General features: G+C 42.9%; 1 protein-coding gene across 2 annotated transcripts in view; it reads right to left on the reverse strand.

Annotated features, from left to right (window-relative positions):
* The window catches only part of LOC110489401 (CUB and sushi domain-containing protein 3), a 650,169-nt gene that overhangs the window by 266,373 nt on the left and 357,816 nt on the right, over positions 1 to 25,980 (reverse strand). For both annotated transcript variants that reach the window (XM_036971421.1, XM_036971422.1), the window contains exons 11-12: positions 9,878 to 9,981; positions 7,683 to 7,795 (exon numbers count right to left, since the gene is read on the reverse strand). In XM_036971421.1, coding sequence (XP_036827316.1) covers positions 7,683 to 7,795; positions 9,878 to 9,981 — 217 coding nt within the window. The remainder of the gene's footprint in view (positions 1 to 7,682; positions 7,796 to 9,877; positions 9,982 to 25,980) is intronic.

Here is a 25,980-nt window from a genome sequence, read left to right on the forward strand (position 1 = left end):
TTGGATAGGCTTAATTGACAGCAGGACCATGCATCCAAATTAGATCAAATTGGAATTTTACTGTATATGACAGGATTTGAAAAAATATATAAATGACTAGCTATAGGTGTCTTTTATACTGATAACAAGTTCAAACAGGTGCCATTAATACAGGTAACGAGTGGAGGACAGAGGAGCCTCTTAAAGAAGAAGTTACAGGTCTGTGAGAACCAGAAATCTTGCTTGTTTGTAGGTGACCAAATACTTATTTTCCACCATAATTTGCAAATAAATTCATTAAAAATCCTACAATGTGATTTTCTGGATTTTTTTTTTCAAATTTTGTCTGTCACAGTTGAAGTGTACCTGTGATGAAAATTACAGGCCTCTCTCATCTTTTTACGTGGGAGAACTTGCACAATTGGTGGCTGACTAAATACTTTTTTTGCCCCACTGTATCTAAGGACACAATAGATGAAAAAAAGTAAATGGTGTGTGGGAAGAGTCTGACTTTCGGGAAATGGTAGTTATAGACAAGTACTGTACACGGGATATAGGCTACAAAACTCCAAATGCCTTTTTAGACCCAGTCACCATCTCTTCAAAGTAGGTTACTAAATATTGTCCAGTTTGTAACATTCTCTATTAAATGGGCCTTAAAATGATCTGTAATTCAATGCAGTGAGCTTTGAAATGACTGATTTCCAATTTAAAGTGTTGAAAATGCATTAACATTTTGATGACGGTAGTATGACGAACTTAAGAAAATATACATTTCATGAAGTTTTTTACATTGTTATGTATACTTTATGAAAATACTCATATTAATGGACCAAAATACCGACAAATTGCAAATGTATAGGTAGATGCAAAAATGTTATTTCAGCCTGTGGTGCCTGGCCTTAAAAATGAAAAGATGAAATGTCTTGAGTCAAAAAGTATTCAACCCCTTTGTTAAGGCAAGCCTAAATAAGTTCAGCAGTAAAAATTTGATTAACAAGTCACATATTAAGTTGCGTGGACTCACTCAGTGTTTGCAATAATAGTGTTTAACATGATTTTTGAATGACTACGTCATCTCTGTACCCCACACATACAATTATCTGTGAGGTCCCTCAGTCGAGAAGTGAATTTCAAACACAGATTCAACCACAAAGAACAGGGAGGTTTTCCAATGCCTCGCAAAGAAAGGCACCTATTGATAGTTGGGTAAAAATAAAAAGAACAGAGATTGAATATCCCTTTGGCCATTGTGAAGTTAATAATTGCACTTTGGATGGTGTATCAATACACCCAGTCACTGCAAATATACAGGCGTCCTTCCTAACTCATTTGCCGGAGAGAAAGGAAACTGCTCAGGGATGTCACCATGAGGCCAAAACAGTTACAGACAATGTTCCCTCAATAACTAACTAACTAGCAAACAACATGAAAAAATGTGCCCAAGTGGCTACATGAAGCTCTCGCTTTGATCTCAAAATAAGTACATCTACTCATTACGCTCATGCGGTAAACACAGTCCAGTTCAAAGGGAATGGCACAGATCCATATATGGCAATGGTCTATTTGCATATAGGTCTACTGCAGCTTTAATTGCTTATGACGCACCAGTCTGCGTAGAGTACAGGCTGAGTCGTGTGTGTCAATGCAACATAATCCTCCTCCGAAGCGTTCTGCCCACAAAAAATATCTTGCATAGTTTTGAATGATAAGTCTTACATAGTTCAATTTGTTTTGGTGTGTTACATTGAAAGTGGCCAATATTGGATTGATTTTATCACAATTTCCACAGTAAAGGGAAGCGTTGATAGTGTTAACGAAAGGGGAAAACTCTGGGAAAACTCTTGAATGTTGAGTGAAGTTCAATCTCGTGCTTCTCTGTGTGGGCGGATATTTCGCACACAAGCAGCTTAGAGGGAACGTTGGTTACAGAGTTTAATGGCTGTGATTGGAGAAAACTATGGATGGATCAATAACATTGTAGTTACTCCACAATACTAACCTAAATGACAGAGTGAAAAGAAGGAAGCCTGTACAGAATAAAAAATATTACAAAACATGCATCCTGTTTGCAATAAGGCACTAAAGTAAAACTGCTAAAAATGTGGCAAAGAAGTTAACTTCATGTCCTCAACACAAAGCGTACTACTCTTCACATTTTCAAGCATGGTGGCTGCATCATGTTATGGGTATACTTGTCATTGGCAAGGACTAGGGAGTTTTTTAAGAAAAAAAGAAACAGAACAGAGCTAAGCACAGGCAAAATCCTAGAGGAAAACTTGTTTTAGTCTGCTTTCCAACAGACATTGGGAGACCAATTCAAATTTCAGCAGGACAAAAACCTAAAACTCAAGGCCAAATATACACTGGAGTTGCTTACCAAGATGACATTGAATGTTCCTGAGTGGCCTAGTTTCAGGTTTGACTTAAATTGTCTTGTACTGCACTACATTTAACCAGAACCCTATAGATATTGGTCAAAAGCAAGGCTTTCACCCCTTTATATATTCCATTTGGGACACCGCTCTTATCTCTAAAGGTCTAACTTGACCCTTTTCTCACCCCTTAACCCACATCCCATTACACGCTATAGTACTCTCTGATGTCCTCTCTCTGTTCCGGTCACCAATGGTGTGAAGAATGACCTTCACTGGAGCTTCGCTGGAAATTGTCATATAAAATATGTAATTATGCTTTTCTGATATTAAATCTGCTCCCATTGTGTAAAATCTTTGACAGGAGATAAATTGCCTAGGCAAAGAAAGAGAGGAAAAGAGCACAGGAGACACAGAGATGTAGCCACGGGGAACTGAAATCAAAATGCTGAAACTGGTACCCAAGCTAAGTGCACATTAGAACGCAGGCAGGTAAATCGACGGGAGTCACAACAGCTCTTTCACAAAGTCATTAACTTTGTTATGCAAAGGGAAGAATCAGTCTAAATTACAGACACACTCTCTGGAATGAGATATGCATAGCTATAGGAGCATATTCTAATCTTAGAAATGTTGCAGAAGTTTTATAACAGAAAATTGTTGGTAAAACACACTGAGTATACAAAACATTAGGAACAACTTCTTAATATTGAGTTGCACCCCCTTTTCCCCTCAGAATAGCCTTAAGTCGTCTGTGCATGGACTCTACAAGGTGTCAAAAGCGTTCCACAGAGATGCTGGCCGATGTTGACTCCAATGCTTCCTACAGTTGTGACAAGTTCACTGGATGTCCTTTGGGTGGTGGACCGTTCTTGATACACACGGGAAACCGTTGGGACTGAAAAACCCAGCAGCATTGCATCTTGACACACTCAAACCAGTGCACTTGGCACCTACTACCATATCCTGTTCAAAAGCACTTAAATATTTTGTCTTGTCCATTCACCCTCTGAATGGCACACAAACAATCCATGTATCAATTGTCTCAAGGCTTAAAAATCATTATTTAATCTGTCTCCTCCACTTCATCTACACTGATTGAAGTGAGTTTAACAAATGACACCAATAAGGGATCATAGCTTTCACCTGGATTCACCTGGTCAGTCTATGTCATGGAAAGAGCAGGTGTTCCTAATGTTTTATACACTCACTATATGCTTCATACACTCAGTGTATGTGTTTGATGGAGACAAAATTATCTTAAAAGCCCCATACAGGGTACCCATCACATTACATTATATTTCATTCATATAATAAAGAACATATTTAATTGAAAGGCGAACATCAATGTTTTATAGTGACCATTAAATCTACCTGCTAAACATTGAAATATGATTGGCTTCCTTTACATTCTCTAGGTCTCACACTATGATGACTCCCATTTGGTTCACAATATCCACTAGCCTCTCCCAGGGGGATCTGCCTATTCCCACTATGAGACTGTAATATCATCCATAGCCTGCAGCAATACAAATGACTAATTTCTCCAGAAGTCTTCAGCTGAGATAGCGTGCTGCTAGCACAGACTGACTGCTGACTGTTCAAGAGCTGGAAAAACATATTAGATCATCGTGGAGAGAACCCAGTGCTGAGAGTTTTCTCTGTTTGTATGTGTGCACATGATTTAACTGCATAAACAGTTGGTGGTTTTGTGTAGCACAATGATTTGAAACTAGTGACCACTCAAACCATATGAGAGAGAGAGAGAGAGAAAGAGAGAGAGAGAGAGAGAGAGAGAGAGAGAGAGAGAGAGAGAGAGAGAGAGAGAGAGAGAGAGAGAGAGAGAGAGAGAGAGAGAGAGAGAGAGAGAGAGAGAGAGAGAAATGACATGTACAGCCAACACACAAATTCAAATGGCTATTATGTTCTGGAATCTGTAATTAAAGGGCATAAGAAATAATGATGACATAAACTCCTGCAACACTCATGTGTATCTAATGGGATACAAAATAATAGTTTAAGCAACTCAAGGACACGCCTGAAAATGCTGACAGCTTGTCGTGGTTAGAATACAGGGAATGCAGGAATCTGAAACACAGCTGATGAAAATGTGCCCTTAATTTCACCTGAGATCTGAATATTATAGACAGACTGATTTGCTTGTAAATCACTGGATAACTGTGATTGTGTTGAAATATTCAGCTCATATGATTGGTTGTGGGCAAATGGATTTGTCAAGTGATTTGCCAGAATTCGGTAATCTTTTTTCTTAACAGTCTACTAATACACCATTGTTAAAACAATAAGCATCAGAGCAACTTAATGTAAAATGTTACCAAACCTCCTTTTCAACCTTTACATTTCTCTGTCCTGCTTCCTCTGTCAGTGTTTCTGCTGCAATAGGTACAGTATGAACGGATGTGAGCGGTTAAAGTCACCACAAAATGACAGGGTCAAAAAGCATGAAATAGCCTACTAAATTAGGACCATCTAGAATGATGTGAAGTACTGGCACCAAGCGAGAACATTCAACGGATTTCAAATGAATATTTTAGAGATATAGGACTTCATTAGACTACACACAGCAGCATCAGCAAGAAAGCTAGCTACAGTAGCAGATAAACCAGAATATTTCCCTCTTCATGTATTAGGGAGGGTAAATTGATATTTAGTCTCTCAATGTCTCTCAAATGAACACTGATGAGCAGTCAGGAATGGTTTACAGTTATAATGGTAAAGTCTTTTCGCAAGGACATTTAAAAAAAAATCAAACTGCAATCTCTTCCCCACCAGGTCTCTCCTTTGTTTCCTCCAGAGATATTACACTAAGCCACTTATTCTGTTTTTCCATGTTAGTTTGCACTCAGAGGTACAGTACACTACATGACCAAAAGCTTGTCAAACGTCTCATTCCAAAATCATTGGCATTAATGTGGAGTTGGTCCCCCCCTTTGCTGCAAAAGCCTCAACACTTCTGGGAAGGCTTTCCACTAGCTTTTGGAACATTGCTGAGGGACTTTCTTCCATTCAGCCACGAGAGCGGGCACTGATGTTGGGTGATTAGGCCTGGCTCGCAGTAGGCGTTCCAATTCATTCCAAAGGTGTTTGATGGGGTTGAGGTCAGGGCTCTGTGCAGGCCAGTCGAGTTCTTCCAGACTGATCTCGACACACCATTTCTGTATGGACCTTGCTTTGTGCACTGGGGCATTGTCATGCTGAAACAGGAATGGGCCTTCCCCAAACTGTTGCCACAAAGTTGGAAGCACAGAATCATCTAGAATGTCATAGTATGCTGTAGCGATAAGATTTGCTTTCACTAGAACTAAGGGACCAAGCCCAAACCAGGAAAAACAGCCCCAGACCATTATTCCTCCTCCACCAAACTTAAAGCTGACACTATGCATTGAGACAGGTAGCATTCTCCTGGCATCCGACAAAACCAGATTTGTATGTAGGACTGCCAGATGCTGAAGCATGATTCATCACTCCAGAGAAGGCATTTCTACTGCTCCAGAGTCCAATGGCGGCGAGTTTTACACCATTCCAGCCGACACTTTGCATTACGCATAGTGATTTTAGGCTTGTGTGCAACTTTTCCGGCATGGAAACCCATTTCATGAATCTCCCGACGAACAGTTATTGTGCTGACGTTGCTTCCAGAGGCAGTTTGGAACTCAGTAGTGAGTGTTGTAGATAGACAATTTTTACACACTATGCACTTCAGCACTAGGCTGTCCCGTTCGGTGAGCTTGTGTGGCCTACCACTTCCCGGCTGAGCTGTTGTTGCTCCTAGATGTTTCCACTTCACAATAATAGCACTTACAGTTGATTGGGACAGCTCTGGTAGGGCAGAAATTTGAAGAACTGACTTGAGCTCTTCAGTAAGGCCATTCTATTGCCAATGTTTGTCAATGGAGATTGCATGGCCGTGTGCTCGATTTTGTACACCTGTCAGTAAGGGGTGTGGCTGAAATAACCAAATCCACTAAGCTGAAGGAGTGTCCACATGCTTTTGTATATATAGTGTATTTCCCTTATTTTCCCTATTTTTTCTCTCTCTCTGCCCCCTCATTCCTCTTTCATGCCTCTCTCTCTCCACCTAACTCACTTTCATTCATTAGGGTGGATGGCATGCTGTTCATCACTGTGACACTAATTTATTACAAAGCCCTGAGCTTGGGGGGAGATAATCAAAGATATGGATATTGTGAGGAAATGCTAGCTCATATCCAGCGGATGTGGCTGCTGTTTGAGAGATGAAACCTCCTTCTGTTTCAGGTTAGAGCCCCCCCCTCTAAATAGTAAGGTATGATTTCTGTGACAACCCCTTATAAGGATTGCAAGTGTTCACAAGGTGATGAACTATTAGTTTAGGAGAACGTTACAGGTCACCAGGCTCAGTGACCTTTGACAAAAAGACGTCATTCATAGTGACAGTCTAGTGATTGAGAATCACTACACCTGCCTTCCTTCATTTATTCAGAGAACGAGGGATTGAAATGGAGGGAGGGCCATTCAGCCATTCGACAAGTTGGTACATCTGTCCATCTGTACATCTGTCCATCTCTCATCTGACTGGCTTAGTGACAGTCTGTCTGTCCATCTCTCATCTGACTGGCTTAGTGACAGTCTGTCTGTCCATCTCTCATCTCACTGGCTTAGTGACAGTCTGTCTGTCCATCTATCATCTCACTGGCTGTACTGACAGTCTGTCTGTCCATCTATCATCTCACTGGCTATACTGACAGTATGTCTGTCTATCTCTCATCTCACTGGCTTAGTGACAGTCTGTCCATCTCTAATCTCACTGGCTTAGTGACAGTCCCTCTGGCTCTATCGGCCTCAGCTGTCTAATTGATACTTTTGAGGCGGCAGGTAGCCTAGTGGTTAGAGCGTTGGGCCAGTAACCGAAATGTTGCTGGATCAAATCCCGAGCTGACAAGGTACAAATATGTTGTTCTGCCCCTCAACAAGGCAGTTAACCCACTGTTCCCAGGTAGGCAGTCATTGTAAATAAGAATTAGTTCTTAATTGACTTACCTAAATAAAAAAATAAAAAGACTCAAGGCCAATGCAAGGCAAAACACAGCTTTAGTAGCTAGCTGCTAGAGTTTGGAACACACACACACACACACGCTCACACACACCTTCACAGAGACACGCATGCATGTATGCATGGACATACAGGAACACTTGATCATGCACCTACCTATGGACTTGGACACACACATAGAAGAATATAGACCTAGAATATAGACCTAGAATATAGAATATAGACCGCATGACCTCATTCACACACGCACACACACACACGCACACACTACGTACCTTTAAAGTTGATCTTGAAGCCAATGGAGCCCACGCTCTCGTCTGACTGGAGGTGAAGCCACATCTGATGGGTCATGCTGACAATGAGGTCAGGGACGAAGCTACCTGAGAGACTGGGGGGAGGATGACAATACACGTTTAACCTGACTGTAACATGGATACTGGAACATGGACAATAAACTATTAACCTGACTGTAACATGGATACTGGAACATGGACAATAAACTATTAACCTGACTGTAACATGGATACTGGAACATGGACAATAAACTATTAACCTGACTGTAATATAGCATTTATAACAACACATACCAGAAACGGACTGGCTATTAGGCAGTTCTGGTAAATGTCACAATGGCTGGTCCATCTTTAGCCGAATGGGCCTGTCCAAATTGTGTTTTTTTACGCCAAAGTATCAGTATTTGTATAATAGAGAAAAAATAATGGGCCGGTGTGTTAGAAATGTCTGGGCCGACTTCTGGTCCCAGTCCGTCCCTGACACGTACTATACTATCACACTGCAACATGGGACTGTTACATTGATAACAACACACACTATCCCCCTGATTGTAACACGGTACTGGCACATTGATGGACAATCTTTAAAATCGAGTCAATGTTATGGGGGACTACACTAGCTTTGCAGATGAATGTTAACATGCACACTACCACTAAGTGTCTCTGTCACACCCTGATCTGTTTCACCTGTTCTTGTGATTGTCTACACCCCCTCCAGGTGTTGCTTGTTTTCCCCAGTGTATTTATCCCTGTGTTTCCTGTCTCTCTGTGCCAGTTCGTCTTGTATGTTTCCAAGTCAACCAGTGTTTTTTCCGTTCTTCTGCTTTTTGCATTCTCCTTTTTCTAGTCCTCCCGGTTTTGACCGTTGCCTGTTTCTGGACTCTGTACCTGCCTGCCTGACCATTCTGCCTGCCTTGACCATGAGCCTGTCTGCCACTCTGTACCTCCTGGACTCTGTACCCGCCTGCCTGACCATTCTGCCTGCCTTGACCATGAGCCTGTCTGCCACTCTGTACCTCCTGGACTCTGTACCCGCCTGCCTGACCATTCTGCCTGCCTTGACCATGAGCCTGTCTACCACTCTGTACCTCCTGGACTCTGAACCCGCCTGCCTGACCATTCTGCCTGCCTTGACCATGAGCCTGTCTACCACTCTGTACCTCCTGGACTCTGTACCCGCCTGCCTGACCATTCTGCCTGCCTTGACCATGAGCCTGTCTACCACTCTGTACCTCCTGGACTCTGTACCCGCCTGCCTGACCATTCTGCCTGCCTTGACCATGAGCCTGTCTACCACTCTGTACCTCCTGGACTCTGTACCCGCCTACCTGACCATTCTGCCTGCCTTGACCATGAGCCTGTCTACCACTCTGTACCTCCTGGACTCTGTACCCGCCTGCCTGACCATTCTGCCTGCCTTGACCATGAGCCTGTCTACCACTCTGTACCTCCTGGACTCTGTACCCGCCTGCCTGACCATTCTGCCTGCCTTGACCATGAGCCTGTCTACCACTCTGTACCTCCTGGACTCTGTACCTGCCTGCCTGACCATTCTGCCTGCCTTGACCATGAGCCTGTCTACCACTCTGTACCTCCTGGACTCTGTACCCGCCTGCCTGACCATTCTGCCTGCCTTGACCATGAGCCTGTCTGCCACTCTGTACCTCCTGGACTCTGATCTGGTTTCGACCTTTTTGCCTGTCCACAACCATTCTCTTGTCTACCCCTTTGGATTAATAAACATTGTAAGAGTCCAAACATCTGCCTCCTGTGTCTGCATTTGGGTCTCGCCTTGTGCCTTGATAGTCTCATATGCGGTGCAGGGAATACAGTACATTCAACAATAGTATAGTCTATGTTACGGATATAGAATCACAAAGACCATTGATAGCTTCTCCACCTGAACTTTTGATGACCTCTATGACCTCTTGATGAACTCCATACAGTAGTTAACTGGCTTAACCGTCAATACCATTTGCATACAGAATACATAAAACCCACCACAGGAGGCTGATGAGGGGAGGACGGCTCATAATAATGGTTGTAATGAAGTGAATGGAATCCTATGAAACACATGGAAACCATGTGTTGGATGTGTTCAATACCATTCCATTTATTTTGTTCCAGCCTGTGAAACACACAGTAATATAGATACAGTAAAGTGCTGAGCCACTCACACTTGGAGTATTGTCTTGGGGTCACCCACTTCCCCTCCGTCACCGATGGTTAGCGTGTCGTAGGCAATCTCCAGGTCAAACTCCTCAAAGTTAATCTGAATTACCTGTCGGTGGCAAGAAGAAACGAGGCATAATGGTTATCCGCATGTCAAATGGCCTGAATTAAAGTTTATGGGTTTCTCACAATTTAATTCCACTGGCCTAGCTAATACAGGAAAACAAGCATGCTCCCCAAAAATGATATTTACCCAAAGAACTTAAAAAGCCACTGAAAAGGGTGGATTCTGTCCATGAATATGGTATCCATATAAATGACTCCTGCTAAGAATGTCCTATTTTGGACACCATACATATAGAACAGAAATATGTTTGCCTTCCCTTCTGATTATGTCTAATTTTGGATATTGAAACTTCTGTAAATACATTGAATTCATGTGGGTCTCACAACTGTAATAGTGTGAACTAAAATTATCACTTATCAGCATTTGTAGCTGAAAAGGACTCCTGTTTCAGAGGAGTTTGGCATCACAAAAGAAAGACTGTTGCCGTGTGTTTTGAGAATTCATTGAAATACAGTGGTGAAAGTCAAATACTGCCTGTGATTGCAGGACCTTTTGATGGTAGGCCTATACTATATTAATAAAGGGATAGTTCACTCCATTTTTTTGTGTGTATTTTGTACATTAGTCCATGTAGCAAAACTCATCATCATCATCATCATCATCATCATCATCATCATCATCATCACAGTTTTCAGGAAAACTTCACATGCACAGTTTCTTGGGATTTAATTTCCAACTGAAAATGTAACATCTAAGCAAGTAGTAGCAGGAAACCACAGGTCTGCATAAACTTTGAAGTATACTGTACAGGAGCTGTCCATTGGAAAAAAACTGGTTGTATCAATGATGTTTCCACATTGTTTAAACTATCATTTTAAGACTTTCCCTGAAAGTTTGCAGTAAAAAACGTACGGCCATTTCTTTTGTTGACTGACCACCTCAGATGACAGCAATTTCTGTTATACATTAGAATGTTGGTTCATTCCATGGCTCATTATTCTTTTGTCTAGTTATCAAAATCATGCCACTAATCTAAGATGAAAATATGGAAATTTAACATCCTGTTAAATAAAAAAATAAAGCTTTAGTGCATAATTAGGGTTGCAGCCAAAAAAACTGCTGACAGCTCTCTCCCTCTCCCTCTCTCTCGCTCTCTCTCTCTCTCTCTCTCTCTCTCTCTCTCTCCCTCTCCCTCTCCCTCAGGACTAAGACAGGCTCCTCTGTTTTCTCCTAAAGTCTCTTGGGGTATAGGTCCATATGGTGAAACAGAAGAAGAGAAATAACTTCACATTCGCTAATTACACTAATTACATTGTGAACTGTCTACACATTAATACACATCTAGTTGTTTCTTAGAAGAACACTGGCAAGATATTTTACTCAATGGTGAACTGTCTTATGGAGAGTCCCCAGACATACATCACATGCATATTACCAGTATTTATATCAACATTCACAGGTAGATCAGGAAAAATAAATATTTAACTAATCAAACGTGATTTACACGGAGGAAACCAATACCATCAGGACTCTGAATAAATATCACACGATTTAAAGCGGCCCTAACCCAACACCAAATCAATACAAAAATCAGACAAAAGGTCTACTTGATTAAAATACAATTTCCTTTGCTCTCCATGTGATGTAGACCTACAGAACTCTTCTGTGTGTGTCTTGTGTCATCTAGAGATAATTACATTTCAAAGGTGCTATATGACATACTTACAGAAGGATCGGAAGTGTTTTTGTCTGGATTAATAATAAAGGGCAGAAAGTCAGAGACGTGTGTGTGTGTGTGTGTGTGTGTGTGTGTGTGTGTGTGTGTGTGTGTGTGTGTGTGTGTGTGTGTGTGTGTGTGTGTGTGTGCGTGCGTGCGTGCGTGCGTGCGTGTATGTGTGTGCGCGTGCGTGTGAGTGTGGAGAGGATGCAAAAGGGATTGAAGATTCTTTTCATTTTTATTAACTCATCAAGGATCAGATGGAGACAGCTAGGCCCAGTTGATATGGCAACTGTGCCAGAGAGGGGTTTTAGCAGGTGGCTTCTAGTCCTCTCCTCGGGATAGAGTCCCTTCACCTGGTTGATTGATGCTCAAAGAGTTCACCATCCCAGCTCCGAGTAATAAAGCTATGTTTTCAAATGCCGATTACAAAGCATTACTGCCATCACAAAGGTCATCGTTGTGTGTGTTTGTGTGTGTGTGTGTGTGAGCATGCATGCCTGTGTACTATACACATGCATGTGCACGTGAATGAGTGTGTGAGTGATCATAAAGATTTGTACCAGTGCAAAACCTCTGTTGTATTACAAACAAGGCGGTTGAGGCCACACTATTACACATTAAACGACAAAGCATTGAGCCCAATAAACCCATATCCTAGTCTTATGACTTGACAATGAACATTTAAAGTCCCAGTGAGGAACACCACAATGTGGAGAAGGAGGTGTTGACTCACTCACAGAAAGACAGATCTGTCTCTGAGGAGTCAACTGGAGCGGTTTGAATAGGCCTTTATGTAAAAACACAGGGTTTTTTAAAGCCTCACAAACCTCTGAGGGGCCCTTCAAACCCGCTAGTAAGCGCAGCGCTCCTCTCATCAGGAAGGACTCGAAGTTAATGTCCTCTCTCAACTGAGACAAATCCCTTATTTTATGTTGTTCAGTCTGCTCCCCGTGTTCGTACCACAAAATGGCTGTTTTCTATGCCAGTAAAAGCCATCGTCTCATAGCCATTGTCTTCACTGCTTATGATGTGGATTTAAAACAAGTTACTAAGTAATTATTAAGACTAATAGGCATACCATTTGTCATGCAGGCTTGCTAATAACTATTGCCTGACGTGTAGCACACAAAGAAAGAAAGAGATATGAGAAAGATTATCATCAGGTGCTGAAAAATAACCGAGCCGTGCCCAGAGAGGGGTTGTGGAAATTGGCAGGTGAGTTGTAGTGTTGTAGTGTTTGTGATGATGAGGGGGGGGGGGGGGGGGGGGGGGGGGGGGGGGTGAAGGGTGATTAGACGAAGGGGGACTCTGTCAGTTATGATTCCCACATGCTCATGCTGGGCCGAGAGGGGGCTTAAAGAGAGTGCTTCATACACATACACAACCCTGCCCCAAGCCCATGCCACACACATGGGCCCAATCAGACTCTCATCCATTCCCTGTGACAAAGCACCCAGATCGTTCACACACACTCACACTCATTCATTTCCTCTAGATTAGCCCTCCACACGGATGGGCTGTCTGATTCCCTCTGCCTCTCCATCTCCTCCAGTAGAGTGCTTGTTGTTGTCACGTTAGAGCAGGCAGGAGAGTGTGTGTGTGTGTGTGGGGGGGGGGGGGGGGGGGCTTTTTTTCCAGGCAGAAGTGTTTGTTGTGTGTGTGGTGTTGAGTGCTTTTGTGCAGGCAGGAGTGTTTGTGTGTGTGGTGTTGAGTGTTTTTGTTCCGTCTCACTGTATCATTGCATTGGCAGCACCATTCTCAGTGGAAGCTACTGTAGTGTTTGCTTTGTGTTTGTGAGCAATCTGTTGGGCACTATCTATGGTTTGGATAGAAGTCTATGAAATTAAGGAAATACAAACACGCCTTTGTTGGTAATAAAGTCCAGATTGATGCTTGGATTGGTTGCAGAGTATTTACAAAAATCTTTTGAGGATATTTAAGCACTGACTCCTATTATAGCTAAGGGAAACCCCCGGAAACACCACAACCGTATGTGCACAGACCATCTGTGCCTGCACAATCATTGTGGGATTCAAGTTGGAAATTATTGAATGACTCCTCTGGTTTCATCTCAATCACCACAGAGTCCGTTTCATTTGGCAGAAAAATAGAAAAAGTAGCTTTTTTTAAGGACTAAGGAAGAGTGATCAGAGGAACTGATAAGAATATTTACATGATCACAATCGGCCTTGCCACAGGGAGGCCTTTGAGTCTCAAGATTCAATATTCAATTTTAACTTCAAAAACATCAAAAATGTGTCGGCATGCGTTTCAACTCCCAGGGGAAGTATTTTTTTTTTTTTACTTCCCACAAGCCACTAGCACTTCAGGGCTCTGATCTGCCAATCACAAGCCAGGCATGAGAATGAGAGTTACACATCCTCTTTCCCTTGGAACATTTTCAGAAGAGAGTAAAGGTTGGCAGAGTTTGGCAGAGGTGTGTGTTTAAAGATGTTTGGTGCCCTATGGATCATGTAAAGCTGGTTTCAGAGGTAGTGTGCTGATCGGATTACCAGGACTTACTGAGCTGTACATTAACATCTTCCAGTTGGTTCCCAACAAAGTTTGTCATCAGTCTTCCAATGCAGGAATCATCTATCCTCTAGCCCTATTTTCTTTCATCATCATTGTTAACTCTTTATTTCATCTGACAATGGCTAGCAGTTTCTTAATTGTGATAAAAACAGAACTTTGTCATCAGTTCTTCGAGGCATTACTGAAATATTTAATGTAACAGCTGTTTATTTGCTGAAATGTGTGCAGTTGCCCAGCTATTAAAAGGGACTTTTTGTTTAATTTAAGTTTTACGGTAGTTCCTCAACGCTTTCTCCTCTAATTGGAGAAAGTGACAATAGTGAATGTGGCAATTAGGAAAGAGCCAAAGTCAAATCCTCCGTCTCTAAAGAGTGTTACTTAATATAATAGAAAAATCTTACATGTTTCACTTTCACCTTAAAAGACGACTTTGGGATTTTGACAAATGAGGGCCCTTAATCTACTTCCCCCAGAGTCAAATGAACGTGTGGATACCATTTCTATGTCTGTGTACAGTATTAAGGAAGTTAGAAGTAGTTTTGCCAGCCAATGACTGGAAGTCTATGAGTATCTACTAGCATGCTAGTAGATCCCCATAGACTTCCAGTCAGATACCTGTAGACTTCCATTCATTAGCGCTAATGCTAGTTAGCAATTGTGCAAGTAATAGCAACTTCCTTTAAATTGCACACAGATACATACAAATGGTATCCACGAGCTCATCTGACTCTCGGGAAGTAGATAAAGATCCCCACAGCCAAAATCCTGAAGTACAGTATGCCTTTAACTGCTTTCTCTAATGATGATATTCAACAAACCATCAATCTCTGGAGCCAGACCAATGAGGTGATGTAACAGGATTGGATTTGTGCTGGATGGAGCGCTTCCTACAAGTAGAGGCTAGATTACTGATATACATTTGCATATGTCATAGCTACTCTGATGAAGGGGGAAGAAACAGGATGAGTAAGTCTATGGCTATCTCCCAATTATCTCTCCTTCCTCCCAAAGTGTGCACTTGTTCACTTCACCAAACCAATGCTTTTATGTTTGTGGAGAGTAAGTAGTGAACTAGTGTACACTTCAGAAGGAAGGAGAGAACCTACAGTATGAGTACTCTGACTCTTGTCCTTCAAGCATTACACAGTAATACACAGTAATAAACAAGGCCCCCCCCCCCCCCCCCCCCTTGGGTTGTGCTGTGGCGAAGATCTTTGTGGGCTATACTCAGCCTTGTCTCAGGATGGTAAGTTGGTGGTTGAAGATATCCCTCTAGTGGTGTGGGGGCTGTGCTTTGGCAAAGTGGGTGGGGTTATATCCTTCCTGTTTGGCCCTGTCCGGGGGTGTCCTCGGATGGGGCCACAGTGTCTCCTGACCCCTCCTGTCTCAGCCTCCAGTATTTATGCTGCAGTAGTTTATGTGTCGGGGGGCTAGGGTCAGTTTGTTATATCTGGAGTACTTCTCCTGTCCTATTCGGTGTCCTGTGTGAATTTAAGTGTGCTCTCTCTAATTCTCTCTTTCTCTCTTTCTTTCTCTCTCTCGGAGGACCTGAGCCCTAGGACCATGCCTCAGGACTACCTGACATGATGACTCCTTGCTGTCCCCAGTCCACCTGGCTGTGCTGCTGCTCCAGTTTCAACTGTTCTGCCTTATTATTATTGGACCATCCTGGTCATTTATGAACATTAGTTCTGTTATAATCTCCACCCGGCACAGCCAGAAGAGGACTGGCCACCCCACATAGCCTGGTTCCTCTCTAGGTTTCTTCCTAGGTTTTGGCCTTTCTAGGGAGTTTTTCCTAGCCACCGTGCTTCTACACCTGCATTGCTTGCTGTTTGGGGTTTTAGGCTGGGTTTCTGTACAGCACTTTGAGATATCAGCTGATGTACGAAGGGCTATATAAATACATTTGATTTGATTTGATTTGATTAGCAACAATGTGATGGATATAATAGAATGTGATACATTTGGACTGTTAGCACACACTTAACAGGCAATACGATAACTGTTGTAACATAGCCGTGGCAAGACGCCATCTGCAAAGGAAAGGCCTTGCTGCAGCAATGACGTTGTATGCGGCTCTAAACTGGCAGAAGCAGGGCGGCTGTTTAAAACATCGCAAGAGAGCCGCAGCAGAGAGAGAAAGCGAGAGAGAGAGCGAGAGTTAGAGAGCGAGAGAGCGAGAGAGCGAGAGAGAGAGGGGTGGACTAAGGTCTCCAAATTGAATTAAGGCAGGACAACCTGCAATACTCTCCCAGCAAGGTTAAAACAGGGAACGCAATGTAAAAAATTGATGCTCTGAAATTGTGTCTGCCAAAAATAAATGAAGCAATAACGTTTGGTGCTGTAAGCAGCTATTACCCATCTCTTACCTCAAGGAAGAAGGCATCGGGCTCTAACTGCCACTGAGAGGGTGTGACAACGTTTCTATAGGAAACCCTTCAACCTTTTCCCTCAAGTGCCTCTCTTGTTTTTTTTGTTTTTTTGTTTTTTTTTACAGTGTAGTGATCTGAAGCTCATTACATGTTTTAGAGAAGGAATTTCTTTAATTAAGAATACAAGATGTGTCACGCCCTGACCTTAGAGTTCCTTTTTATGTCTCTATTTTGGTTTGGTCAGGGTGTGAGTTGGGGTGGGCATTCTATGTTTTTGTGTTCTATGTTTTCTATTTCTGTGTGTTTGGCCGGGTGTGGTTCTGAATCAGAGGCAGCTGTCTATCGTTGTCTCTGATTGAGAACCATACTTCGGTAGCCTTTTCCCACCTGTGTTTTGTGGGTAGTTGTTTTCTGTTTTGTGTCTTTCTGCACCTGACAGGACTGTTTCGGTTTTCGTTCATTCTCTTTGTTATTTTTGTTATTTCATAAAGTATGAACGCCTACCACTCTGCGCTTTGGTCCTCTCCTTCCAACAGCCGTTACAAGATGGTTTATCAGAAATTCATTCTATAATATAGAATAAGGAGCAATAAGGCCTCAAGGTTTGAAAAAAGACTCTGTATTTGTTAACTAATATTACCAAGTACTTGAGGTAGAATTAGGTTTCCCGGATCCAGTTTAAGCCTATTCCTGGGCTAAAAAGCATGCTTCATGGAGAATTTCCATTGGAAGTCAAGTACTAGGCTTATTCTGGGTCCGGGAAACAAGCCCTTACAGTTTTCTGAGATCTTAAAGGATATGTGTTGTGTTTTAATGTTGTCGAAAGACTAAGCAAATGACCAGAGTAATTGCTATTGTAAGTGGTGACCATAAACTATCATTGACACCATTGACCTTATCAAATCAAATGTTGTTATAGTCAGTGCAGCTAGTTTGGGTACCCTTCATTGACTATTTAGCAGTCTGGCTATTTATATTGCGCTTGCTTGTGTTTATCTTTGACACTCATTGAAATGACCTGGCCCACTTAGTCTTAAAACATTTCAACTCTTTCAGAAAACTCAATAAAAAAGCTCTAGATTTATTGAAAACAACATGACAAAAACTGGCAGCGGGAAAACAAAAATAACTTTCCACAGTTGTTCTGGCTCAGTCCCAGACCATTCAAAATGGAGGGAAGGAAGAAAACATCTCTATGGCCCACAAGGCTTTCATGCTACCTTCCATCCATCATCGCCATGGGAATATGTCCAAACAATTTCATAACAGGCTTTTGAACATTTTTTGAGTTTCTTAAAATATAACATTGGAGTAAGAAATGAACTGCCAGGACTGAACCTCAAGGCCCTTTTAGGTTGTATGTTCCTGGCCCTTGCTAGGGACCCTGTCATTGTGCATTGGTACTATCATCTAATAAACTGGAGTGCTTGTGGGTGGCTTCTTTCTTTCTTCCTTCCTTGAGGTAATCACAGATCTGACATGACTGTTGAAATCAATGTAAAGATCAGTGATTATCTCAGGGAAAGGAATAAGAACAGAGATTATTCAATTGGGGTCTGATTCTTAGTGTTTGTCAGAGGTGCTGCTAGCTTCTGTACCTGTAGACTGGACTACAGTCTCAATGAGTTCGGCTGCACTCCAGATGGTTCTAGAACGTATTTATGGACGAGCGAGGTGTCAGGTGCAGAGAATGTCAGTAGGTGATAAGGAGAAATTGGTTTGTTCTCCTAATTTATGACAGGACAGTAACACTTTCAAAAAATGTAGCTGTGCTTGCTTGAGCTTGCCTGGCACAACGGAGTCAATGGAATAGTCCCAAGTGTAAACCCCTCTCTCTTTCTTTCCTCAGAATTAAGCAAACGCTCGATGTGTTTGTGCCCAGGTCTTTCCATATTCTGTTGTGTTACAGCCTGCATTTATAATGAATTAATATACATTTTGTGTCACTGCCCTACACACAACACCGCATAATGTCAAAGTGGAATTATGTTTTTAGAATTTTCGACAAATCAATTAAAAATGAAAAGCTGAAATGTCTTGAGTCAGTAAGTATTCAACCCCTTTGTTAAGGCAAGCCTAAGTAAGTTCAGGAGTAAAAATGTGTTTAACAAGTCACATAATAAGTTGCATGGACTCACTCTGTATGCAACAATGGTGTTTAACACATTTCTAAATGACTACCGCATCTCTGTACCCAACACATGCAATTGTCTGTAAGGTCACTCAGTCAAGCAGAGAATTTCAAACTTCGATTCAACCACAAAGACCAGGAATGTTTTCCAATGCCTCTGACATTGAACATCCCTTTTGAATATCCTTTTTAGCATGGTGAAGTTATTAATTACACTTTGGATGGTGTATCAATACACCCAGTCACTACAAAGATACAGGCGTCCTTCCTAACTCAGTTGCCGGAGGGGAAGGAAACCACTCAGGGATTTCAACATGAGGCCAATGGTGACTTTAAAACAGTTACATAATTCAATAGCTGTGATAGGAGAAAACTGAGGATGGAGCAACAACATTGTAGCTACTGTTTGCAATAAGGCACTAAAGTAAAACTGAAAAAAATGTGGCAAAGAAATTAACTTTATGTCCTGAATACAAAGCATTATGTTTGGGGCAAATCCAACACATGACATCACTGAGTACCACTCCTCATATTTTCAAGCATGGTCGTGGCTGCATCATGTTATGGGTATGCTTGTCATCGGCAGAAAGCCATTTTCATTTGAAGTTATACTGTTAGCTAGCTAGTGAATGTTAGCTTGCTGGTTTGCTAGCTAATGTTACATGTACGATCTGTGTGGTAATATTTGTATTTCAGAAACAATTTGCATTGCTAGTTATAGGCTGATGTCAGCTAGCTATCCAACATGGATTTATTTTCCCTGGTTGACACAGACATGCTCAGGAAAGTGACATCACAACTTAACCCTTCTACCTGCCTTGTCAATCCTATCCCTACCTTCTTCAAAACTGTTTTTAATTGCATATAAAAAGTGCAAGCCATTGTTAATCACTCAGTGTTCACAGGCACTTTCCGCACTGCACTAAAAACTGCTTTGGTGAAACCACTTCTGAAGAAAAATAATCTAGATTCTTCAGCTTTTAGCAATTTTCAGCCAATCTCCAACCTTCTGGAGAAATTGGTGTTCAAATAGCTGGGCTGTAGTGGAGCGGGTCGAGAGTTTCAAGTTCCTTGGTGTCCACATCACCAACAAACTATTATGGTCCAAAAATACCAAGACAGTCAAAAGGATCTGGGAGAGCATCCTGACCGGTTGCATCACTGCCTGGTATGGCAACTGCTCGGCATCTGACCGTAAGGCGCTACAGATGCGAAAGGCCCAGTACCTCACTGGGGCCAAGCTTCCTAGCCTGTGCCCCTGCACACTGACTCGGTACCGGTGTCCCTCTGTATATAGCCTCATTATTGTTATTTTTATTGTGTTACTTTTTATTATTACTTTTTATTTTAGCCTACTTGGTAAATATCTTCTTGAACTGCACTGTTTGTTAAGGGCTTGTAAGTAAGCATTTCAAGGTAAAGTCTACACTTGTTGTATTCAGGGCATGTTGCAAATAAAGTTTGATTTGATGATATACCATTTTGTAGCTCTGAGTCTCTACTTTTATCCAATGTAAAAAACACAATTTCAAAATGCTTCATATAGTACATTCGGAAAGTATTCAGACCCCTTGACTTTTTCCTCAATTTGTTAAATTACAACCTTATTCTAAAATTGATTCAATATTTTTTTTCCCTCATCAATCTACACACAATACTCCATAATGACAAAGCGAGAACAGGTTTTTAGACATAATTGCCAAACAGAAATACCTTACTTAAATAAGTAGTCATGAATATTGCTATGAGACTCGAAATTGAGCCCAGGTGCATCCTGTTTCCATTGATCATCCATGAGATGTTTCTACAACTGGATTTGTCCACCTGTGGCAAATTCAATTGATTGGACATGATTTGGATAGGCACTCATCTGTCTATGTAAGATCCCACAGTTGACAGTGCATGTCAGAGCAAAAGCCACAAGGTTGAAGGAATTGTCCAGCTCCGAGACAGGATTGTGTCAAGGCACAGGTCTGGGGAAGGGTTCCAAAAAATGTCTGCAGCATTGAAGGTCCTAAAGAAGAGAGTTACTTCCGGCGCCGACAGAGATGGCCGCCTCGCTTCGCGTTCCTAGGAAACTATGCAGTTTTTTGTTTTTTTACGTGTTATTTCTTACATTAGTACCCCAGCTCATCTTAGGTTTCATTACATACAGTCGAGAAGAACTACTGAATATAAGATCAGCATCAACTCACCATCAGTACTACCAAGAATATGTTTTTCGCGACGCGGATCCTGTGTTCTGCCTTACAAACAGGACAACTGAGTGGATTCCATGCAGCGACCCAAAAAAAAAACAACTCCGAAAAAGAGGGAAACGAGGCGGTCTTCTGGTCAGACTCCGGAGACGGGCACATCGTGCACCACTCCCTAGCATTCTTCTTGCCAATGTCCAGTCTCTTGACAACAAGGTTGATGAAATCCGAGCAAGGGTAGCATTCCAGAGGGACATCAGAGACTGTAACGTTCTTTGCTTCACGGAAACGTGGCTCACTGGAGTGACTCTATCCGAAGCGGTGCAGCCAACGGGTTTCTCCACACATCGCGCAGACAGAAACAAACAACTTTCTGGTAAGAAGAGGGGCGGCGGCGTATGCCTTATGACTAACGTGACATGGTGTGATGAAAGAAACATACAGGAACTCAAATCCTTCTGTTCACCTGATTTAGAATTCCTCACAATCAAATGTAGACCGCATTATCTACCAAGAGAATTCTCTTCGATTATAATCACAGCCGTATACATCCCCCCCCAAGCAGACACATCGATGGCTCTGAACGAACTTTATTTAACTCTTTGCAAACTGGAAACCATTCATCCGGAGGCTGCATTCATTGTAGCTGGGGATTTTAACAAGGCTAATCTGAAAACAAGACTCCCTAAATTTTATCAGCATATCGATTGCGCAACCAGGGGTGGAAAGACCTTGGATCATTGTTACTCTAACTTCCGCGACGCATATAAGGCCCTGCCCCGCCCCCCTTTCGGAAAAGCTGACCACGACTCCATTTTGTTGATCCCTGCCTACAGACAGAAACTAAAACAAGAGGCTCCCACGCTGAGGTCTGTCCAACGCTGGTCCGACCAAGCTGACTCCACACTCCAAGACTGCTTCCACCACGTGGACTGGGACATGTTTCGTATTGCGTCAGACAACAACATTGACGAATACGCTGATTCGGTGTGTGAGTTCATTAGAACGTGCGTTGAAGATGTCGTTCCCATAGCAACGATTAAAACATTCCCTAACCAGAAACCGTGGATTGATGGCAGCATTCGCGTGAAACTGAAAGCGCGAACCACTGCTTTTAATCAGGGGAAGGTGTCTGGTAACATGACCGAATACAAACAGTGCAGCTATTCCCTCCGCAAGGCTATCAAACAAGCTAAGCGTCAGTACAGAGACAAAGTAGAATCTCAATTCAACGGCTCAGACACAAGAGGCATGTGGCAGGGTCTACAGTCAATCACGGACTACAGGAAGAAATCCAGCCCAGTCACGGACCAGGATGTCCTGCTCCCAGGCAGACTAAACAACTTTTTTGCCCGCTTTGAGGACAATACAGTGCCACTGACACGGCCGGCAACGAAAACATGCGGTCTCTCCTTCACTGCAGCCGAGGTGAGTAAGACATTTAAACGTGTTAACCCTCGCAAGGCTGCAGGCCCAGACGGCATCCCCAGCCGCGCCCTCAGAGCATGCGCAGACCAGCTGGCCGGTGTGTTTACGGACATATTCAATCAATCCCTATACCAGTCTGCTGTTCCCACATGCTTCAAGAGGGCCACCATTGTTCCTGTTCCCAAGAAAGCTAAGGTAACTGAGCTAAACGACTACCGCCCCGTAGCACTCACTTCCGTCATCATGAAGTGCTTTGAGAGACTAGTCAAGGACCATATCACCTCCACCCTACCTGACACCCTAGACCCACTCCAATTTGCTTACCGCCCAAATAGGTCCACAGACGATGCAATCTCAACCACACTGCACACCGCCCTAACCCATCTGGACAAGAGGAATACCTATGTGAGAATGCTGTTCATTGACTACAGCTCGGCATTCAACACCATAGTACCCTCCAAGCTCGTCATCAAGCTCGAGACCCTGGGTCTCGACCCCGCCCTGTGCAACTGGGTACTGGACTTCCTGACGGGCCGCCCCCAGGTGGTGAGGGTAGGCAACAACATCTCCTCCCCGCTGATCCTCAACACTGGGGCCCCACAAGGGTGCGTTCTGAGCCCTCTCCTGTACTCCCTGTTCACCCACGACTGCGTGGCCACGCACGCCTCCAACTCAATCATCAAGTTTGCGGACGACACAACAGTGGTAGGCTTGATTACCAACAACGACGAGACGGCCTACAGGGAGGAGGTGAGGGCCCTCGGAGTGTGGTGTCAGGAAAATAACCTCACACTCAACGTCAACAAAACTAAGGAGATGATTGTGGACTTCAGGAAACAGCAGAGGGAACACCCCCCTATCCACATCGATGGAACAGTAGTGGAGAGGGTAGCAAGTTTTAAGTTCCTCGGCATACACATCACAGACAAACTGAATTGGTCCACTCACACAGACAGCATTGTGAAGAAGGCGCAGCAGCGCCTCTTCAACCTCAGGAGGCTGAAGAAATTTGGCTTGTCACCAAAAGCACTCACAAACTTCTACAGATGCACAATCGAGAGCATCCTGGCGGGCTGTATCACCGCCTGGTACGGCAACTGCTCCGCCCTCAACCGTAAGGCTCTCCAGAGGGTGGTGAGGTCTGCACAACGCATCACCGGGGGCAAACTACCTGCCCTCCAGGACACCTACACCACCCGATGTCACAGGAAGGCCATAAAGATCATCAAGGACATCAACCACCCGAGCCACTGCCTGTTCACCCCGCTATCATCCAGAAGGCGAGGTCAGTACAGGTGCATCAAAGCTGGGACCGAGAGACTGAAAAACAGCTTCTATCTCAAGGCCATCAGACTGTTAAACAGCCACCACTAACATTGAGTGGCTGCTGCCAACACACTGACACTGACTCAACTCCAGCCACTTTAATAATGGGAATTGATGGGAAATGATGTAAATATATCACTAGCCACTTTAAACAATGCTACCTTATATAATGTTACTTACCCTACATTATTCATCTCATATGCATACGTATATACTGTACTCTATATCATCGACTGTATCCTTATGTAATACATGTATCACTAGCCACTTTAAACTATGCCACTTTGTTTACATACTCATCTCATTTGTACATACTGTACTCGATACCATCTACTGTATCTTGCCTATGCTGCTCTGTACCATCACTCATTCATATATCCTTATGTACATATTCTTTATCCCCTTACACTGTGTACAAGACAGTAGTTTTGGAATTGTTAGTTAGATTACTTGTTGGTTATTACTGCATTGTCGGAACTAGAAGCACAAGCATTTCGCTACACTCGCATTAACATCTGCTAACCATGTGTATGTGACAAATAAAATTTGATTTGATTTGATTTGATTTGATCATTCTGAAATGGAAGAAGTTTGGAACCCCAAAGACTTTTCCCAGAGCTGGCTGCACGGCCAAACTGAGCAATAGGGGGAGAAGAGCCTTGGTCAAGGAGGTGACCAAGAACCTGATGGTCACTCTAACAGAGCTCCAGAGTTCCTTTGTGCAGATGGGAGAACCTTCCAGAAGGACAACCATATCTGCAGCACTCCACCAATCAGGACGCTATGGTAGAGTGGCCAGACGGAAGCTAATCCTCAGTAAAAGGCACATGACAGCCCGCTTGAAGTTTTCCAAAAGGCACCTAAAGGACTCAGACCATGAGAAACAAGACTCTCTGGTCTGATGAAACCAAGATTGAACTCTTTGGCCTGAATGTCAAATGTCACGTCTGGAGGAAACCTGGCACCATCTCTGAGATGAAGCATGGTGGTGGCAGCATCATTCTGTGGGGATGTTTTTCAGCGGCAGGGACCGGGAGATTTGTCAGGATCAAGGGACAGATGAATGGAGGAAAGTATAGAGAGATCCTTAATGAAAACCTGCTCCAGAGTGCTCAGGACCTCAAACTGGGGCGAAGGTTCACCTTCCAACAGGACAAAGACCCTAAGCACACAGCCAGTACAATGCAGGAGTGGCTTCAGGACAAGTCTCTGAATGTCCTTGAGTGGGCCAGCCAGAGCCGGGACTTGAACCCGCTGCAGATACACTTCTCACTCAAAATGACAGAGTTTGAGAGAATCTGCAGAGAAGAATAGGAGAAACTCCCCAAATACAGGTGTGCCAAGCTTGTAGTGTCATACCCAAGAAGACTCGAGGCTGTAATACCTGCCAAAGGTGCTTCAACAAAGTACTGAGTAAAGGTTCTGAATACTTATGTAAATTGTTGAAGTCAGAAGTTTACATACACTGAGGTTGGAGTCATTAAAACTCGTTTTCAACCACTCCACAAATTTCTTGTTAACAAACTATAGTTTTGGCAAGTCGGTTAGGACATCTACTTTGTGCATGACACAAGTAATTTTTCCATCAATTGTTTACAGACAGATTATTTCACTTGTAATTCACTGTATCACAATTCCAGTGGGTCAGAAATTTACATACACTAAATTAACTGTGCCTTTAATCAGATTGGAATATTCCAGAAAATTATGTCATGGCTTTAGAAGCATCTGATAGTCTAATTGACATAATTTGAGTCAATTGGAGGTGTACCTGTGGATTAATTTTAAGGCCTACCTTCAAACGCATTGCCTCTTTGCTTGACATTATGGGGAAAGAAAAATCTGCCAAGACCTCAGAAAAATAATTGTAGATTCCACAAGTCTGGTTCATCCTTGGGAGCAATTTCCAAACGGCTGAAGGTACCACGTTCATCTGTACAAACAATAGTATGCAAGTATAAACACCATGGGACCACGCCGCCGTCATACCTCTCAGGAAGCAGACGCGTTCTGTCTCCTAGAGATGAACGCACTTTGGTGCGAAAAGTGCAATCCCAGAACAACAGCAAAGGACCGTGATAAGATGCTGGAGAAAACAGGTACAAAAGTATATATATCCACAGTAAGACATGTCCTATATCAACATAACATGAAAGGCCGCTCAGCAATGAAGAAGCCACTGCTCCAAAACCTCCATAAAAAAGCCAAACTACGGTTTGCAACTGCACATGGGGACAAAGATCGTACTTTTTGGAGAAATATCCTCTGGTCTGATGAAACAAAAATAGAACTGTTTGGCCATAATGACCATCGTTATGTTTGGAGGAAAAA

The sequence above is a fragment of the Oncorhynchus mykiss genome, chromosome 32, assembly GCF_013265735.2.
Source record: "Oncorhynchus mykiss isolate Arlee chromosome 32, USDA_OmykA_1.1, whole genome shotgun sequence".
Lineage (NCBI taxonomy): Eukaryota > Metazoa > Chordata > Actinopteri > Salmoniformes > Salmonidae > Oncorhynchus > Oncorhynchus mykiss.